Source organism: Pimephales promelas, chromosome 22 (assembly GCF_988280905.1).
Source record: "Pimephales promelas chromosome 22, fPimPro1.hap1.1, whole genome shotgun sequence".
Taxonomy (NCBI): Eukaryota; Metazoa; Chordata; class Actinopteri; order Cypriniformes; family Leuciscidae; genus Pimephales; species Pimephales promelas.
In genome coordinates, this window is record NC_142790.1 from 7,600,717 (window position 1) to 7,619,746 (window position 19,030).

At 37.6% G+C, this 19,030-nt stretch overlaps 2 protein-coding genes across 2 annotated transcripts in view; one reads left to right on the forward strand and one right to left on the reverse strand.

Moving 5' to 3' along the window:
- Positions 1–3,525: 3,525 nt before the first annotated feature.
- LOC120476116 (uncharacterized) lies at positions 3,526–6,492 on the forward strand. Its single transcript, XM_039667076.2, has 6 exons — positions 3,526–3,694; positions 5,049–5,075; positions 5,503–5,583; positions 5,687–5,794; positions 5,917–5,976; positions 6,055–6,492. The coding sequence occupies exons 1-6, from the start codon at positions 3,578–3,580 to the stop codon at positions 6,124–6,126; spliced, it is 465 nt and encodes a 154-aa protein (XP_039523010.2). The 5' UTR covers positions 3,526–3,577; the 3' UTR covers positions 6,127–6,492.
- A 1,638-nt stretch (positions 6,493–8,130) lies between these two features.
- Positions 8,131–19,030, reverse strand: part of acad11 (acyl-CoA dehydrogenase family, member 11) — a 103,742-nt gene continuing 92,842 nt past the window's right edge. The window contains exons 17-20 of the mRNA XM_039666429.2: positions 18,575–18,729; positions 15,934–16,050; positions 12,434–12,543; positions 8,131–10,236 (exon numbers count right to left, since the gene is read on the reverse strand). Of these exons, the coding sequence (XP_039522363.1) occupies positions 10,122–10,236; positions 12,434–12,543; positions 15,934–16,050; positions 18,575–18,729 (497 nt within the window). The 3' untranslated portion in view covers positions 8,131–10,121. The remainder of the gene's footprint in view (positions 10,237–12,433; positions 12,544–15,933; positions 16,051–18,574; positions 18,730–19,030) is intronic.

Genomic DNA, 19,030 nt, shown 5'->3' on the forward strand with positions numbered 1-19,030 from the left:
TTCTGTAGATATCTCAGGAAGATCTCGTAAAAGTTCGTGTCTACATTGCTCATTTAAGGACTCAGCAGAATATAGTTCAGTATAGAAATCCACTGCAAGTCTGCGCATCCTCTCCGGGTCTGAAACAAGATGTCCATCCTTATCTTTTAAAAACAACATCTTTTTTCCATGCTTAGTTTTCCGTTATAAATTAAAAAAGAAGGACGTAGGAGCATCAATGTCTCTTTTTGTTAGAAACCGATTTTTTTTATAAGTTCTCCTTTGACTTTTTCATCAAGGATTAAATTCAAACAGTGTTTCTTTTCAGACCACATATCCTTCAAGTTAGGAGAGGCATTTACAGTCATATTCCCTTCAATAATGTTGAGTTCTTGCTCCAAACTCTCTAATGTTTTCTTTAAACACAAAGTTCTTTAAACTTAAAGTTTTCACAAAAGAAAGTGTCTTCTAACACTTTAACATTAAAATGCCAATAAGAACTTTTATAAGTTTTTGCTATGAGACTACATTCAAATGTGATTAGTTAGATGGTCTGAAAAAGGGAGAGGAGTAATGGTTGAATTCAAAGTCCTGTTCCTCATATTATGAGATAGATAGAACCGGTCTAAACGAGCAGCAGAAAATGTATTATTAATAAAACTCATCCAAGAGTACTGTGTAACTAATGAATTATTTTCTCTCCATACATCTGATAAATGAAAATTCTTTACTAATCGTGCATGACAAGTAGCTGGCATTTGATGTGGTTCTTCCCCAGTCCTATCTATTATAAAATGTAAGGTGCAGTTCCAGTCTCCACCACAAACAACGAAATCTCCAGCGTCTTGTTGTCTTAAGAACTGTTCTAATTTAGAAAAGAGCCTTGTTCTCTCAATGCCTATATTTGGAGCATAAATATACAAAAAAATGAAATTTATATTTATGTATTTCAGCTCTAACAATCAAGAGTCTTCCAGGTACCAATTCATTTTTCCACAAATTACTGCAATTGAGAGAAGGGGCAAAAAGAATTGCTACCTCAGCACTTAAATTATTCCCATGACTAAGAAAATGCTCTCCCCTCCACCATAGCCCCCAATCAACTTCGTTGTCTGAATTGCTGTGGGTTTCTTGCAAAAAAAGATAACATATAAATCTTTCAAATTAATAATTTCAGAAAGAAATGCACTTTTTTTCATATCCCTAATCCCATTCACATTCAAGATCTCCATCAGAAAGAGAGAGGAAAGAAAACAGAGAAATTAAATAAAAAGTGTAACCCATTATGAGTCTTTAGCTTTCCCCCTCGTTAGTGGTTCTTTACCAACCATTTTCAATTTTTGCCTAGCAGATGTGATATATTTCTTAAGCTGAAAGAATGCGGACACGTGAAGCGCTTATGTCCGACATCGCCACAATCAAAACATTTTAAACTGTCCGTGCTCGCGTACACCATATACGAATTATCTTCGTGTTTAACTCTAAAGGAAACTTCTAAAGATCGATCTTGGGAGCTTAGAAACATAAAAAATTTACGTCGAAAAGACAATACATGCTTTAGCGCCGCATTTTTGCATCCTAATGGGATCATTCTCATGGGGCTTGCGATTTTCCCAAATCGTAGAAGTTCTTTTACTATTGCGTCGCTGGAAACAAACGGCGGGACATTTGAGATTGTGATTTTAGTAGCTGGGGCAGACAGCGGTGAAACCGGAGCAAAAGCTTCTTTCACCCACAATCCGTCCACAGTCAATTTATTCACCAAAGCTTCAGCTTTCAAAAACACTCAACGCATTCTCATCCTTTAACGTCATATAGAACGCTATATGCAAAAACGGCGCTATACTACGCACATGGCACCCGTTATCGTTAATATAACACGCGCTGGGAGGGCTAAGTTTAGGCGTGGGGTAGGGTAAGGATTTATGACGTCTTAAGGCCAATTTATACTTCTGCGTAGGGTGCGCGCAGTAGGTACGGCGTAGCATACGCACAGACGTGTCCCATACCTCAAAAATGTAACTACACGTCGCGACGACGCGGACCGCAAGATCGCTGATTGGTCGGCTTGGTAGCATCGCATTTCCTCCGACGAATTTCCGCACGTACCTTCTCACGCATTTCCATCACTGTCTATGATTTCCACACGTACCATCTCCTCCGACGTCTTCTCTCATTTCTGCCTTTCAGTTTTAGTAATTTCACTAAAATTAACTGTTTTTCCACCTCAATAAGCTCCAACTCCAACATGATCCACTCTCTTTCAGTCGCTATTGCTTATAGTACCATAGCCGCGAGGAAACTAAACACAGTGGAACATTAAAACTCTCCGCCGCTAACTAGCGTTTCGGAGCAGTACTGCAGAGCAACAAGACCTGAACGCAGAAGTATAAATGCTCATACGGCGTCGCCTACGTGCGTAGCCAACGCCGCACATTACGGCATACCCTCATCGCAGAAGTATAAATTGGCCTTTAGGTTCGCGTGTTATATTAACGATAAAGGGTGCCATGTGCGTAGTATAGCGCCGTTTTTGCATATAGCGCTCTATATGACGTTAAAGGATGAGAACGGGCTGAAACACTACGACTGCTTTGTTCATTCGCGAGCCAGAGATTATGTTATCAAAACCAACCTTCTCTCCTACCGCGACCAACAAATCTTCAACTGTTACACCCGCCTCTGGTACACACCTGCACCCATTACGAAGGGATAAGCAGGCCGTTCCTTGCGTAGGTTCCATACTGGCACTGTATTTTTTTTAAACCGTAACGTAGGGGGAAAAGAAACAAAGAAAAGAAACAAAATCAAAGAAAAAAGGATAGAAAGCTCTCAAACGCCACCGCACTGCAGTCAGTGTTGTTTAGAAGTAAATCTGAAATTCTTGAAAACTGCCAAACCAGTGTTCCTGGCCATCTCTTCAGCCCTGGGACTGGATGTTTGCCTTTACCATGCCATGTCCATGTGTCTGAGATTTAAATATGCGTTTGTAAGTGTGCACACATATGTCAAAGTGTGTTGTTTATTTAAAAGCTTTGTAGTTCTTTTATCTGCATGGGACAATAAGTGAACACTTTGAACATAACTTTTATAAGAACACTGTAACTTCAAAGCAACCTCGCTATGTTCCAGAGGCTGGAATATGATTATTATGTGGCCACAGAAAGCTGCTAAAGAAGATTCAAACAACCCCACAAATTCCTCCATCTCTTTAGAAACTTTTGGCATAAAAGTTACCTATATTACTTTTCAGTTACAACAAACTTTCTCTGTATAGGATACACTGTAATCAATAACTGACACTATCTATTTGCTAGTGTGTATGATATATTTGTCTATGTCCTATAAGAATGTGTGTTTTCTGTGGTTGCAAGCTTTTGGGTTTCAGTTCTTCTAACTGCTCGAATATGTCCGAGGTTTCTCTGCTATGTAGACAACTGCGGATGTGTGTATGTATGTGTGTGCGTGTGGTTGGCATGGTCTTTTCTCTCTCATCTCCATATGGTCTCCATTAGGACTGGGAGTATAAAACTATTGCACTAAGAGAGGGAGCTCCACAGAGCCTCTGATCTCTTAACTCTAACACGCTCCTGCAGCTATGGCCACAATGCTATGGGTCTGCCTGCTTTGTCTACAGGGTTGTCTGCTTACACATACTCTGGACTGCATGGGCAGAAGTGTGGACTGTGCCGGCACACAGGTTACAGAAGTCAAGGTAAGGTCTGGTTTGAGATCTTGCATGGCTGAAGAACACAGTATGCTCCATTTGGGATGCATCATAGTTTGCTTAAAGTGCTTTTTAGTGGTACTAGTACAGTTGAGTTTCTTGTGTCTTCACATTTATAACACATTAATTACATATTAACAGCACATTACATCAAAATACAACTGTGCTTAAAGTTAAATTCAGGCTGAACTTAATATAAGAAACAAGATTTTGTAGTTTGAGGTCTACACTGGACTACAGTAAAAGCCTTGGAATGCTAACCCACAAGTTTCCATTCCAGCTTGGTTTTGCGTCACAATGGCAAAGCAAGAGAATAGGGCAATTATACTGGCCATGAGACATTATGAGTATTTTTAGATATTGAAGGAGGCAGTAAAGACACTGACCAGATGTGTTTGAAGGGTCAGAACCACAGACACAGATGCCATTTCACTCTTCGCTACCGTGGAGTCTGAAGAGCTGTGACTCAATAGTCTGTCATTCCAAAATACCCTGAAAATAACAAACGTCTCCAACTTTCCATGGCATTTCAATGTGCCAGAGTGCTACTTGACTTTCCACTAACTACATTTTCCATTTCTTCTGTCTCATGTCCAGAGCTAACATACAGGCATGAATACACACACCTGTGTGTGAATTATCACACAAACATACATGTACTGTACTCTCTACGGTTGCACTTCAACTTCAATTTGGTAGGTTCAGATGAATTTCCATAGTTCAACAGTACTTGGGAAAACAGTGGTTTCTTTTTCTTGGATTTCTGAAACAGTAATTTCTAGGGAACTATGTGCTGCCACTCTAGCTGTTTAATAAAAAATGAATCATCATAAACACTGCATTTGTTTAATGTCTAAATAGTTTTAAGTGAATGCAGTACATTTTAAGATATTGAGGTGGAAAGAAAGGGATGAAATGAAGGAAGGAGTAGGAGTGCCAGGAGAGTTTAATCTTATTTATTTTAGTCAACTTAAAATAAGTTTTGAATTTAACAAATAAATAATTTAATAAAACTAAATAGTGGTTGGTCATGAAGAAAAGTATTAATTACAGAGAATATACAGTATGTGCACGGAGAAGTATTATATAGTGGCCAATTATCAGAGCTTTGATCAATATTTATTTAGTAATATACAGACTCCAGAGAGATGGAAATTAAACAGACCAACTGTCTAGCTCAAACGGTCACTATTGTGGATTGTTTTCTAAACAAACAATCTCCAAAGATTGCCATCTTTACAAAACCAGCCGTGGAGGCCAGATAAACACTAGTTTGAATCAATAAGTTGCTGTTAAAATAATTCATATCCCAATAACAATCCTCTTTCATGTCCTTTCATAGGTTGAAGAAGACCCCTACACTTCTCTGGTGAGTCTGTGGCATACAGTTTAAGCGTTTGGTGTCAGTAAGATTAATGATTTAAAAAGTCACTATGTTCACACATTTATTTGATCAAAAATACAATAAAAACTGTAATATTGTGAAACCTTATTACAATAAAAAATAGTATACTATTTTACTATATTTAAAAATTTTATTTATTTCCGTGATGGCAAAACATTCAACAATCATTATTCCAGTCTTCATTGTATCCTTCATTGTATCTGGTGCTCAAGAAACATTTATTATCATCAATGTTGAAAATATTTGTGCTCCTTAATATTTTTGTAAAAACTGGGATGCAATTTTTATTTATGGTTTGTTTTATTTATTTTTTTAATAATAAACATTTATAATGTGACTTTTTCTTTGACCATAAGGCAAAAATTTGCCAACATCTATTCTCTGTTCTCAGGTGAGGATGCGAAGACAAGCTCAACTCACTCAACGGCCTGGATCTTACTCAGTCAAAGGATCTCCAAACACACTCATCCAGGTGAGAAACACATACATGTAACATAAGAGAAACACATTTTGTACTCTCGGCGGAAACCGTGAGACGGTATAAAAGTTCATGTGCTTTCTGTTCTGTACTTTAGACAGATAGGTCGAGGCGACATTTGAATGCCAGTAGGAAGAAGCCCAACAGGTCTCGTATCGGCTCTTACTCACTTCTTGCCCACAACCACGCAACTAACCCACTAAAGGTGCATATCCATGACAGCCACAATAACATTTTAAATCGCAAGTGACTTAAGAGACTTAAAAACAATAATAGTGCAATTTATCAAAATGGTACTATGATATTATTATTATTATCCTGCGACAGGTTGTAAGTGTGCATAGACAGTTCGAGGATGTTACCCATCCAAAAGTGGCTGCATTAAAGGTGAGATCTCTCAAACATACACACATTTCTGACGATTCAGTGTCAAAGGGTATAAGTACAACTCCTTCTCTATTTTAGTCTGTGAAGAAGAGGTCCAGAAGAAGTGCACCCAAGAGAAAGAAGAATGTGAGGAATAATACATGCTCATGAGATGTTCTTTGACGCACCAGACCCACACTTACTTCTGCTGGACTTCCTGATGACTTTCTAACTCATTCAAATCTGAGATATGTACTTAAAGAGGGTAGACTCTGTTGTGCAGATCATGTTATTGCTAATTAATAACAGGATTTGGACGGTCCCAGAACTCAGAATTAAACAGCACACACAAATACTTAAATATGAACATATATGCAGCATACTAAGCTTCAAAACCTGCATAATACTCATTTAAAAGAAAGTTTATAGTTTAATTATATTTTGATAATAGGATTTGGAACAATGTTGTACTAAGTTATATAAGTCTACTGTACACTGCTTGAACTGATACAATATATCTAAATCTAGCTATCTATCTATCTTTTGTAGATTCCTGTTTAAATAACCTTTCTTCAATGTGGATGGTTTGAACTACTTCACATAAAACCGATTATTTCAAACGTCAAAGGTTTAAATTAATATTTGGAGAAAAAAATGCTAAATAGTCTTTAATCATTATAAAATGTTTAATATCTAAAAAGTACACTGACTGTCTGATTGCTGGGAAAGAATTTTCTCAATCTGGCAAGCTCTAATCTGATTGGCTGGCTTTGCCGTCTGGGAGTAGGGGTACACAGCTTATTTTATTCATATTTAGATGTTGGTCAAACAGTGGTTTCCTGCCTAAGTGGACGATTTTTGGAGTCCACTGCAAAAGTAAAGCAGACTTGCCTGGTTATGCAAGACCAGCAAAAAGCCAGTATGCTTGCAGACTCTGCCAGAGCACTTTGGCAGAGAGATCGGCGATGCCCAATTCGAGAGAAAACACTCAGACTTCATCTACAGCAACAGACGGCCCATTTTTGTCTGTGTGTGCATGCATATGTCTATATAAGGTACCAAACTACTAACCCATCTGTGCATAATGTTCCTCCAGTTCTGAAGGAGAGGCTGAGAAAATGCACTAAGTAATCCATTTAGTGACATAGCACTAGGCCAACCGACATAAAACACTCAAACACACACACACAAGCACTAGGGCTTTTATAAACACACCAGGCTTAAGGACAACTAAACAAGATCTGATTAGGTGGGATGGAAATTCAGTGAGGAAGCCATGACAGAGACATGAAGAGATGCAATATTTAACACACACATTCTTCACACCTGTCTGCTTAAAGGGTCACTTCACCCATTTGCATTAAGCTTTGTATCTTTAGAAACCCAGTCATATTTTTGAATGGTCATGGTTTATTCCCTTATTTCCCCCTGAGATGGGAGAAATAAGGATTTAAGTGTTTTATTTCCTGCTTATCGTGACGTAAAAATCGTCATTTTGCGTCATGATAAGCAGGAAGTCACATTTCATTGAAATGTCAACAGACTACAATGATTAGCTCATTATTATTCAAGGGTGTGGCACCCACTCACCCTACAAGCCTATTACAGATCAGTGGGTGGGACTTCACTTGCAGAGACTGAAATCAATATCCGCCATCTTGTTTGGAAGCTAAGCTAACAAGCCCTGTGGAGATATGAAGTTATGATAATGATGGAAGAAACTAAACATGATATGGAAGAAGAGGGTTTTGAAAGTCTGCTGCTCGAATCCGATGTTCGTGGCTATCTTTACGAGCTGCAGTATAGTTTAGAGCAGCTGAGGCTGATGGAGGAGCAGGAGACGCCTGGCTGTCGGTCGAGACGCCCGGACTGGGTCGAGCTCGGCGGCCTGCTGTTGCCTGTACTCTCGCTGCGTGCTACGTCCTACGGACACAGCCCGTCTGCTGCAGAGAATTTCAACGATGGCAATTTCTCCTGGAGGAAATCTCTGAATCAGACGAGCACACGGACGTTTGTGTTGTGATAGTTTCGCCTGACTAAACATCCAGGTATCATGCAGTAATTCACCATACAGAAATAAATACAAATGCGGAGTAATTCACTGGCGCTTATGTGTTTACAAATGTAACGTGAACGGGGTTTGTTGTTGTGGGAAGAAAGAGGCATGAACCGGCAAACATTTAAACATTTTAATAGTAAAATGAACAAATACAAAACGAAAGTAAGCCAGCGTTACACACAACAGAAACAAATAAACATAAAATCAGGCCTGTTTCTCTCTCGATCTGCCGTCGTCGCTCCCCATTTTAAGCATTCGCTACTTCATGAGAGACGCACCGGCGCGCGCCTCACAGCTGTCTTTCATTATCACTCACGCTACCGGCCTCGCGCAGCGCGCCTTCCTCTTACATCCCTCGCCCTCGATCGTCCTGCTCGCCACAGCCAACTAACTAGACATTTTGTTTGAAATGAATTTCAAACTCTTACTCTGGTGAAAGCTAATGTTAGCGTTGTAGACGTTAAGGCCTGTTCACACCGGGACGAATTTCGCGCACGTTATTCGTCGACGTTTAACGCCTCGTGACTAAACAATGGGCGCCAATGTGAGTGTTCACACCGACGCGAAAAACGGCACGCGTAAAAGCGTCATTTTTAAAAAAACGCCTCGGGTTCGTTTTTTTGGTTTGAGATCGGCGGGTTTGCTCACGTGTCTGGTACTTCTGAAATTACAGTAAAACACAACTTGAGGGCGCTCAAACACAAAACGGTCTTGCCGAGCACACATACGGCGAAGAAGAGATAAGATACCTATGGGCAAGATGTTGAGCTGCTGGTCTCGGAGCACAAAGAGCTATAAGATAATATTTATATTAGTATTTCTGTAATATTAGTATAGTATAGGGTGACCAACAGTCCTGTTTTCCCGGGACATGAGTAAAACGGTCACTTTGTGCTTTATAGAAATCTGAGTTGAGATGTCCTGAAATGTCCTGGGTTTCAAACAAAAACTGCTGGGAAAGATCAGTTCTACAGCAAAATATAGATGGGCAAACAAGGTGGACGAGGAAGAAAAACAAGATAAAGAGAATGAAAACTAAAGATATAAATAGATTTTGTTAGTTCGTTTTTGTAAGTTTGTAAGAGCTATTTTTTGTTACATTTGGAGGCATTTCTTTTAGTTATTTATTATTTAGGCCTATATATTTTTCTAATACAGAAGACATTATTTCTATCATTATTTCATTCGGTTTTTTTCTATCTGTCATAATAAAACATTGAGACATGAATATGATCACCCTAGTATAGTATTCTATTATTATTTCTGTTTTACATTAAGCGCCATCTAATGTCAGGGAATGAATTTGCATGTTCATTCGGCTTATCGTCAGCGAAAAACGCTTGGGTGTGAACACAAAAAACGCGTTGAAAAACGCTGACAAATAACGCGCGCTGATATTCGTCCCGGTGTGTACGGGCCTTTAGAGTGTGTTTGCGTCTCTGTTTGCGCTGTTCCGGTGGGTGGGTGGGTTAGTGGGTGTGGCTTGAGGAGCTGTGCAATTTTGGGGCATTCTGGGAACTGTAGTTTTTTAAGACAAAGGCGCCCCTTGGTTATTTTGGTCTTTTCTCGGTCAAGAGGGCACCAAATTAAAAAATTATTTTACATTTCGACTACATACATGATCCCCTTTCAATAAAGATTAATGTTGCAATGGGTAAAATGCTGCTTTAAATCTGGTGGTTAGTGGATAGCCCGTGTGTAAGAGAGGAAGAGTGCAGTTAGTTAACAAAAACACTTTTATTGCTATGAACTGAATGTGCTCTATAATGTGCTGTATTCCCATTTCGCAAACAGGCACTTTTGATTATAGAATTAAAAAAAAACATTAAAAAAACATATTACATACATTAAATTCTAATAATATTTGATCTGCATTAAATTACAAAGTAGTCACATTTCAATTAAAGACACAACTTGAACTTTCAAATATTTTCTTTATATTGTGTATGTACTTGTGATATCCCATAAATGATAAGAGTATGATTAATTGTTTATTTCTGTTAAAGTAGGTCACTTGGAATCTAATATTTGTTCTTCCAAGATTGCGTTGAGTCATTTTTTAAACAATTAATTGAGTGGTTTATGTGTTTGGCTGATTTAAGGTGAATCAGAGTTTAGCTTGGGCTCGTCTCTGTTGGTCTCTGAGCTCCAGGCGAGCAATGGAGGACAAATGGACCTCATCAGGTCCGTCAGCTATGCGTAGAGTCCGTGCATAAGCATACCTATATAAACATATAACCACACAAAAATCATTTTAATGCTATAGCACATCACAAAAAACTTGTAGTAATTCTCAAACAGCTATCAAATACAAACAGCTGTACAAAGGTTGATTGTTTATGGTATAAAATTATAATAATTACAAATTGTAATCATTATTATCATAATCAATAAATAATAATTATACTCTTAACACTAGTATAATTATTTTATATACAATTATTATACATCACATTAATAATAATTGCAACATAAGTTAACTATATTAGTAAATATCAACAATGAATGCAAAATTTAATAAACAATAACAATTAATTAACTAACATTAATATGTAATTTAAAAAAAAACCTATTTTGATACTTTATAATATATAACTACTTTTAAATAACTTTTAACAGATTCAGTATATATTACAGAAATTAAGAAAAGTAATTAAATGTGTGTGTGTGTGGGGTGGGGGGCTTTACAATTTGCCTCACACTCACCCATTCATACAGATAAATCCTTACTTAAGCTACAAGTTATTCAGATCAAGAGCAGTGAATGATGTTCTTTTTCTTTTGTTCTTTCAATAACATAAATGACACTGACAGCAGCTTGTTTTTAGGCTGTGGTGTCGCTTTAAAGGGTAACTAAACACCAAAACAACTTTTTTTAGTTAATGATCTGTAAGAATGGAGCTTCATAAATGCTGTTCATTGATTCGATTACATTTTTTGACAATTGAGTATAAAGTGTTTTGATTTTCAAATATATGGTGTAAAAACGTCTGAGTGCTGCCCTCTTCAGGTTAAACGGAAAGCTCCTGCAGCAGGGGTACTTTCTGACGTAGGGAACTCTCAGACGCCACTCTGTCACGCCCTTGGTGCGAGCTCACCACGCCCTTGGCAGCCCCTGGTATAAAAGCATCTGGTTCCGTCAAAACTACTGTAGCGAGTCAGGAGTTGGATTTATGAGTATTGAAAACGATCAGGATAGCATATATTAGCATCTAGTTAGCATAGCATTTATATAGTTATTTTGATTATTTAGATTATTTTTGAAAACGATCAGGATAGAGTATTGTTGCATCTATTTAGCATAGCATTATATAGATAATTTAGATTATTTTGTGTAGCTAGTAGCATAGTACAGTTAGGATAGCTTCAAGTTAGCATAGATTTATCAGTGTTTAGTACAGTGATCAGGATAGTAACGGAATAGAGGTGGACATGGGCTTCTCCACACAGCTGCACACGCAGTGCCAAACACTGCTCGTCCTGCATGGACGTCTGGATATTTTCATGGATATTTTAATCACAATTTATGGTTAGGATAAAGTTAATCCTCTGGGGTCGACAAACGAGCCGTTGCATTTTGCTGGATTTTTTCACATAGCGGCAGAATATCAATATGAATACATGCCCACAGAGCGTGCGCTATTGAGATCAACTCGACGACAAAACTCATCAGATACCGGTCGCGATGCGGGAGTTAAGACCGCAGTTTGAGCCAGCGGCTCGAATGGATTTGGCCCGGTGTCTACATACAATTCACCCTCATCCACTTCAGGTGAAGGTGAGGGAGAAAAGTCCTCGACTTCAAATGTCCGCTCTGTTGCAAAGGCAGCTACTTGCGTCACTCCAGTCTTTCTCTATTTTAGAGTCTGACAGCAGCTGTCACTCACGGCGGGTCTCAGGTGCACGCCCCCTGGCCCCGCTGGGGTCTGCCCATTTTTTCAGCATTTTTCAAATATTGCTAGTGGGTGGAGTCAGGCTCTGACCAGGGGTTTAGTTACTCTTTAAGATCTGAAGCAGATCAGACACACAAAAATGGGCATTCTGACATAATTCACTATCTCACAAAAAAAAAAAAAAAGAAAAAAAAGAAAAACCTAATTTCGATACTGCATGCTGTTCCGAGAAGCGGCTTCTGTGCATGCGTTTTGAAAAACAATAATCGCAGATGTTAACTAAATAACATCCCTATACATTCCAAAACCTTGAAACCTTGATTCATATATTCATACTTAAATGGCACTGTATATTCAGTACACCACATGGTATTTTCTTCAAGATAAAAGTGATGTGTTTCAATCGTATTTTATGGAAATTCCATGATATTTGAAATAATTTAGAAACTCATTTACCTCACCTACAAAAATTCCGCAAATGAAAATATGATTTTCACATGTTTTCCAGAAACAATATTTTACTCACATTTCTGCAAGTGGGAAGTCATCAGACACGCCTGCACCACCGTAAACTTGAATGGCACAGTCCACCACCTTACTCGCCATCCGGCCTGCTGCCACCTTTATCATAGCAATCTAATAAAGAAGAAAAAAAAAGTCACAAGGTCAAGATATTATGGGTGGCAAACAGATCTGTGTGTGTGTGTGTGTGTGTGTGTGCATGTGTTTGTTTTGCTTATGTCCTTAATTTGAGAGTGGTTTAATTAAAAAGTACCACACTGGGACCTTACAGGCACAGACATCTCCACAGGAACATGCAGTAAAAGCTAATAAGATTCCATCTCACTAACATAATCCTCGGATTTTTCGTACAATTATAGATTTGTATGGATCTGGTATGCATCCAACAAGACATTTAATTTTGAATACCCAGACATGAGAAGATAAATATGAAATCTAAATTATGTTCGCCCATCTGCTAGAGGACCGGGCCTCATTATAAACCAATGTGTAGAATTCAGAAACAGGCTGTATACAGTGATGTATCTACTTTTAAAACCTTCCCAGCAGGAGTAGTACTTAAGGTGTTTGGCTTTTCTCCAAACCCACAATATGAATCAAACATAAGGTGTTGGTTCATGAAGGAGGTAGGCTAACATTAACAGAATCGCTACAAGAATATGTTTCATCTCTATTAGCTGAAGCCCGAATGCTGTGTTACCATGACTACAGGCAGTGGGATATGGAGACCTACAATTCTGGCTGAACCTAGAGAACTGCAAGTTGAGCAAATGGCCCATGCCACAGCTGCAATGGAACACATGGCAGACGGTGAAAAGTGTGTAAATGGAGGGAGTCGATGGCTGGAAGGGGAACTGAATTAAGACATGTGTTTTTAGTATATGAGGATATTATCTTTGTACTACATAAACACCACTGTCTAGCAGCATTAAGCAGTCTGTGTGAATAAACATGTCAATTTCTTAACGGAAAAGTTAGTCTGTGACCCTGGCCAGTATTTAATTAATAGTTAACTTTTTAGAGGGGCATTTACATAAGCACTTTCAAACTTTTTGATGTCTAGGGAAAATGGGATGATGAAACGAAAAATGAAAAAAAAAATACATTTCATGGCTTTTGCGTTTCATGCAAGGGAACTACCACTATATTTCAATGCTTTTTAAAATGTTCCCAGGGGAGCACAATACTTTTATTTATTTCGCTTGAGATATTTACAAATCCATCAAACAACTGTGGGGAGTATTAGTTAGTTAAACAAACATGGTGAGTTATGTCATCATCTCCTCTTATTATCACTTGCACTTCATGTAAAGTATAACATAGCCTTCTCTGTCAGCACAGGATTTACATGTGATCAATCTCACTTTTCATTTTACCATTTACTATTTAAATGGAGGGAGATATTTCAGATAAGATTTCAGAAATAGAGACACGCATCCAAACTTTAATTGAGGCTAATTGTAAGAGTGCAAGTGCTTTAGATACTGCTTTGGATGCGACAAGCTGTACATTGACAAAGTGAACACTGTACATTGTTCGGCTGAAGTAGACTAATACTGTGTTTGACCCCCTTTCGCCTACAGAACTGCCTTAATTCTATGTGGCATTGATTCAACAAGGTGCTGAAAGCATTCTTTAGAAATGTTGGCCAATATTGATAGGATAGCATCTTGCAGTTGATGGAGATTTGTGGGATGCACATCCAGGGCACGAAGCTCCCGTTCCACCACATCCCAAAGATGCTCTATTGGGGTGAGATCTGGTGACAGTGGGGGCAATTTTAGTACAGTGAACTCATTGTCGTGTTCTTGAAACCAATTTGAAATTATTCAAGCTTTGTGACATGCTGCATTATCCTGCTGGAAGTAGCCATCGGAGGATGGGTACGTGGTGGCTATAAAGGGATGGACATGTTCAGAAACAATGCTCGGGTAGGCTGTGGCATTTAAACGATGCCCAATTGGTACTAAGGGGCCTAAAGTGTGACAAGAAAACATCCCCCAAACCATTACACCACCACCACCAGACTGCACAGTGGTAACAAGGCATGATGGATCCATGTCCATGTTTACGTATACATATACATATACATAATATACACAGTATATGAAGAGTTCAGATGCAAAAGCCTCTAAATGCCATTTGAAATTTTCTTCTAGAATGGTCATTTTTATCAAGCTTGTATATTTAAGTTCAGTAATTTCACTTAAATGGCAATTAATAGGTAATCTTCATTGCCATTTAAGTGAAATTACTGAACTTAAATATACAAGCTTGATAAAAATGATAATTTTAGAAGAAAATTTCAAATGGCACTTAGAGGCTTTATTATTTTGAAGTGTTGGTGCTTAAAGGTATAGCGGAGGATTTTCTTTTGGAGAAATCCATTTAAAATCACTAGTAAAAGTTAATGCAAGCTACTTAGCAATGCTAACCCTGACACAAGTCATGCACAGACACAGTAAACATCTCAATTTGTCTAAAGTAGCCTTTTGACCAAATGATAAATGGTATCACCCTGAAATATTCTCCTTGTGTGTTCATGTGTTCATATTCTAAAACCTTGTGTGTTTATTATTACACAAATGCAACAAGCTACTTCTCCATTACATATGCAACTATGTATAAAAATAACGTATTATTAACAATGAGACATATTAGGTTAAGGACCAACGTAATAGCACTGCTTATATGTTGCCATGTAACGTAATTGCGATTTGCAAAATAGTTTCCTCAGAACGTATTTTGTGTGATACAAGGTTGTACATACCATGTCTTGAGTCCTCGGTCACTCAATCGATCAGTAAAATAAGTAAATAAAACATGGAAGGGCATTTGACATGTTGTCTTTTTTATGAATGTTTTTGAGTTAGTTTATAATTTGCAACATAATTGTGTAAGGCGTAATAGACGTTCCCTCTCGGGAGCAAGAGTGTTGTGTTTGTCCATGTGCATTTTTTTTAAAAATTGGAGAGGGCGGGTCTTCTCTAAAATTCGGAAAGATCCTCCGCTATACCTTTAATGTATTAATATCTAATGTAAATTATAAATCATGTTTGAGATTTGCACTGGCTACTGTATACAGGCCACCAGGCCATTATACAGACTTTATCAAAGAATTTGCTGACTTTCTATCAGAGTTGGTACTGGCTGAGGATAAAGTCCTAATTGTTGGTGATTTTAATATACATGTAGATAACAAAAAAGTTAAGGAATTTTAAGACTCTTTAACTCTATTGGAGTTGGAAAATACGTGTCAGGACCTACTAATATTTGTAATCATACAATGATTTCTGCACATCTCCCATCATCTATTGGAGTTTCAGTTCATGCATTAAGTGGGAGTGACTGAGATGTTTAAAAGCATGAGAGACAGACAGAAAAGAGTGAGACAGACTTTAAAGTCACTTTAAATATTTCAAGTGCAGAAAATGTACCATCATGTCAAAGAAAAAAAAAAAAAAAAAAAAAGAATGATAATGGCAAAGTAACAATAAACTTTACCTGTTGTCTTGCAGCCTTGTTGCCCTGTGTGTCCAGTGTATGAGCAGCATGTAATGTTAACAGACGAGTCTGTGCAATGGCGATTCGACACTCTGCTATCCAATGAGCAATCACCTCCTAGAAACAGAAACAAACACTGAACAATAACACACTGAATATATTACACACATTAAACCAAACAAAATAAATACAGTATTGATGCACGAATTAAAAATGCACCAGCTGATGTAAAAAGCTCATCCACTGGGTGTCAGTAATGAGCCGGTTGCTATGCGGTGAGGCCAGCCAGAGGTCAATCACAGCAGATTCCGAAAGATTCCTCTGGCAAGCATCTTGCATAATTGAGGTCTAAGACTCTCGATGCACAATGATATTTAAACAGAAGACTCTTCCATTCCATGGTCTATTAGATAATCCTGACACACATAAAATAACTTTCTCTACAACAGGATACCCTTGTGAAAAAGAAGCACAACGAAGCATACTATTATAAAATGTGCATATTACAAAAATAATATACTTAATTGGTATTTGCTTATAAAATGCTTATTTGCGAACAGGATGTTTTTGGATATTTAGCTGCATTTAAATTGTAATCAAAATTTTACTGTCGTTAAAATTTATTTTATATGGAACTTGCACTTTTTCCCCTTTACATTTTTAAATGTAAAGCAGTTATATTATATGACAATATATGACATTACACAATATGACAAGCATTTAATGTAAACTAAAACACACTTAATTAATGAACAGTATTTAAATTATTGTAATTATACATTTGTAATGATGATGCTGCAATTCAGTATATTTAAAATACACAAATTAAGCAATGTGTAATGGATGGATGGATGGACAGACTGATTGATTGACTGATTAATTCATTTTACATTTTAACAAGAGTAAAACTTGTGATAAAAAAAACTTGTGACTTGAGAAATTGTGATATTTGGCCCAAGTAGTACCCATGTGGCCCACGACACAGAATTGGGTTCCTTACTTCCGTACGTCAAATCCTCCATTAAAAATTTGGGAGTAACCATGGACAGTGATTTTAAACTTGAAAAACGGATAAATTCTATGGTTAAAGCCCGTTTTCATGGCTCTTATCTGAAGTGAAACCTTTTTTGTCATTTAAAGACTTTGAAAGAGTTATACATGTTTTCACCCCCTCTCGATTGGGCTATTGTAATGCCCACTATGCTGCTGTCAGCCAGGCATCTCTCTCACGCCTGCAGTTGGTGTTGAATGCTGCAGCTAGACTATTAAAAAGGTTACGTAAACGTGATCACATTTCTCCTTTACTGGCCTCCATTCACTGTTTTTTAATACATTTAAGGATTGGATGTATTGCACTTTGGTCAACTTCTGTTGTTTTAAATATGCTCTAAAAATAAACTTGAATTTGACTTTGAATGAAAGAATGTACATTCATTCATTCATTTTTTCTAATGATAATGTTGGGTTGTGCATCAAAGAGTCTAATCTACAAAATATCCAAAGTAAAAGGCCTGTCACAATAACAAATTTTGCTGGACGATAATTGTCCAAGAAATTATTGCGATAAACGATAATATTGTCATTATAATAATGCAGGTACACCTTTTCAAAGAACTTTTATTTCTAAAGACTATTTAATACTGAAAATGGAAAACATTTTAAATACCCACAATAAATGAACAAAACAACCAAAAACAATAAAAGCAATGTTTCTGTTAACAAAAAATGCACTTGAAAAAATACCAAAAACAATTAATAAAATGGATGTAAACAAAAACCCGACCCCACCCTACCCTATGATAAATTATTTCTTATTAAAGCATTAACACAAACCACTGTTAATTTAACATAAAAGCAAGCAGGCTACTGCGTGAACGGTCTGGCGTGAATGCGTGCAAAGTGCGCTCCCTTAATTACTCCTAAAAAGCTGAGAGTTCATCGCGATTTCACACATCTCTTTTATATTAATGAAGCTGACTGCAGAATCAATCTTTCTTAATATCAACACTTTGGGTGTTATAATCATAATTACTTTGGGTGTTATAATACAGAATTCAGCACTCAAATCGTATCGTAAATGCTTCTGATTGGCCATTTCGTTCAAGAAATCAACACATATGTCTGTGATTGGCTACATCGCTCAACGCTGCAAACATGTTATGAATAGAAACTCTGGGCCTGCAAATCGTTTCCATTTTGTTTTAGTTGTTCATGTTGCTTTTCTGCAACAGATGAATAAAATGTATTAGTTTTTATATGTTTTATTCATATATATTTCTAGATTGTGGGAGTTCCGTGAATCGTTTTATTATCTAATGCCGCGCTGCACTCTATTGCGTTGGGAGTGCACGTCTCCACTAGATAAAGGGCCGGAGGATAGTGTCGGGCTGGGTCGGGTCAAGCTAGAGCTTGAGCAGAGAATCTAAGCTCTAGTTCACGCTAAGGATCTGAGAGTTGTCATCCAGTCTCTTTGGTAGAGAGAGAGAGAGACGAGGAAAGCAAACAAGCGTGGCCGGAAAAATAATCAAGCTAATTTTTTTTACCGTGCGATTAATTGATTTATTGACTATCATGACAGGCCTAACAAAGTAGTGCAATTAACAAACAAAAACAACAGACTTTAAGTCAATCACATACGTACATGTTGGTACAGTCTCTTTCCAAAGGCTTGTCTATGAGCAGCACGTTGGCATAGCAGTTCCAGTGCCCACTCTGCGAGCCCCACAGCCCTCATGCAGTGATGAAGTCTACCTGGTCCCAGCCGTCCCTGGGCGATTTCAAAGCCCCGACCCTCACCTAGAAAAAAACAATCAGAGAGTAAACAACTTATCTAATCAATGAATCAAATGGCAACCATACATTAATCAGACAGCTCCACAAATAGTAATGCAAAAATATATTATATATCAAGCGTAAATCTGTGCGTGGCAAATTGAGTCATTTTATAACCAGCCATGGGTATAAAAAAATAGGTTAAACAAAACAGTGAATACCCATAAGGCAAGTGTTAAGTTAAGTGCTTCCATATCTATTATGGTTTAATAAATTAATTCCTAGCATTCCAATAAAGCTTATTTTATCCCTGTGAGGTGCCCAG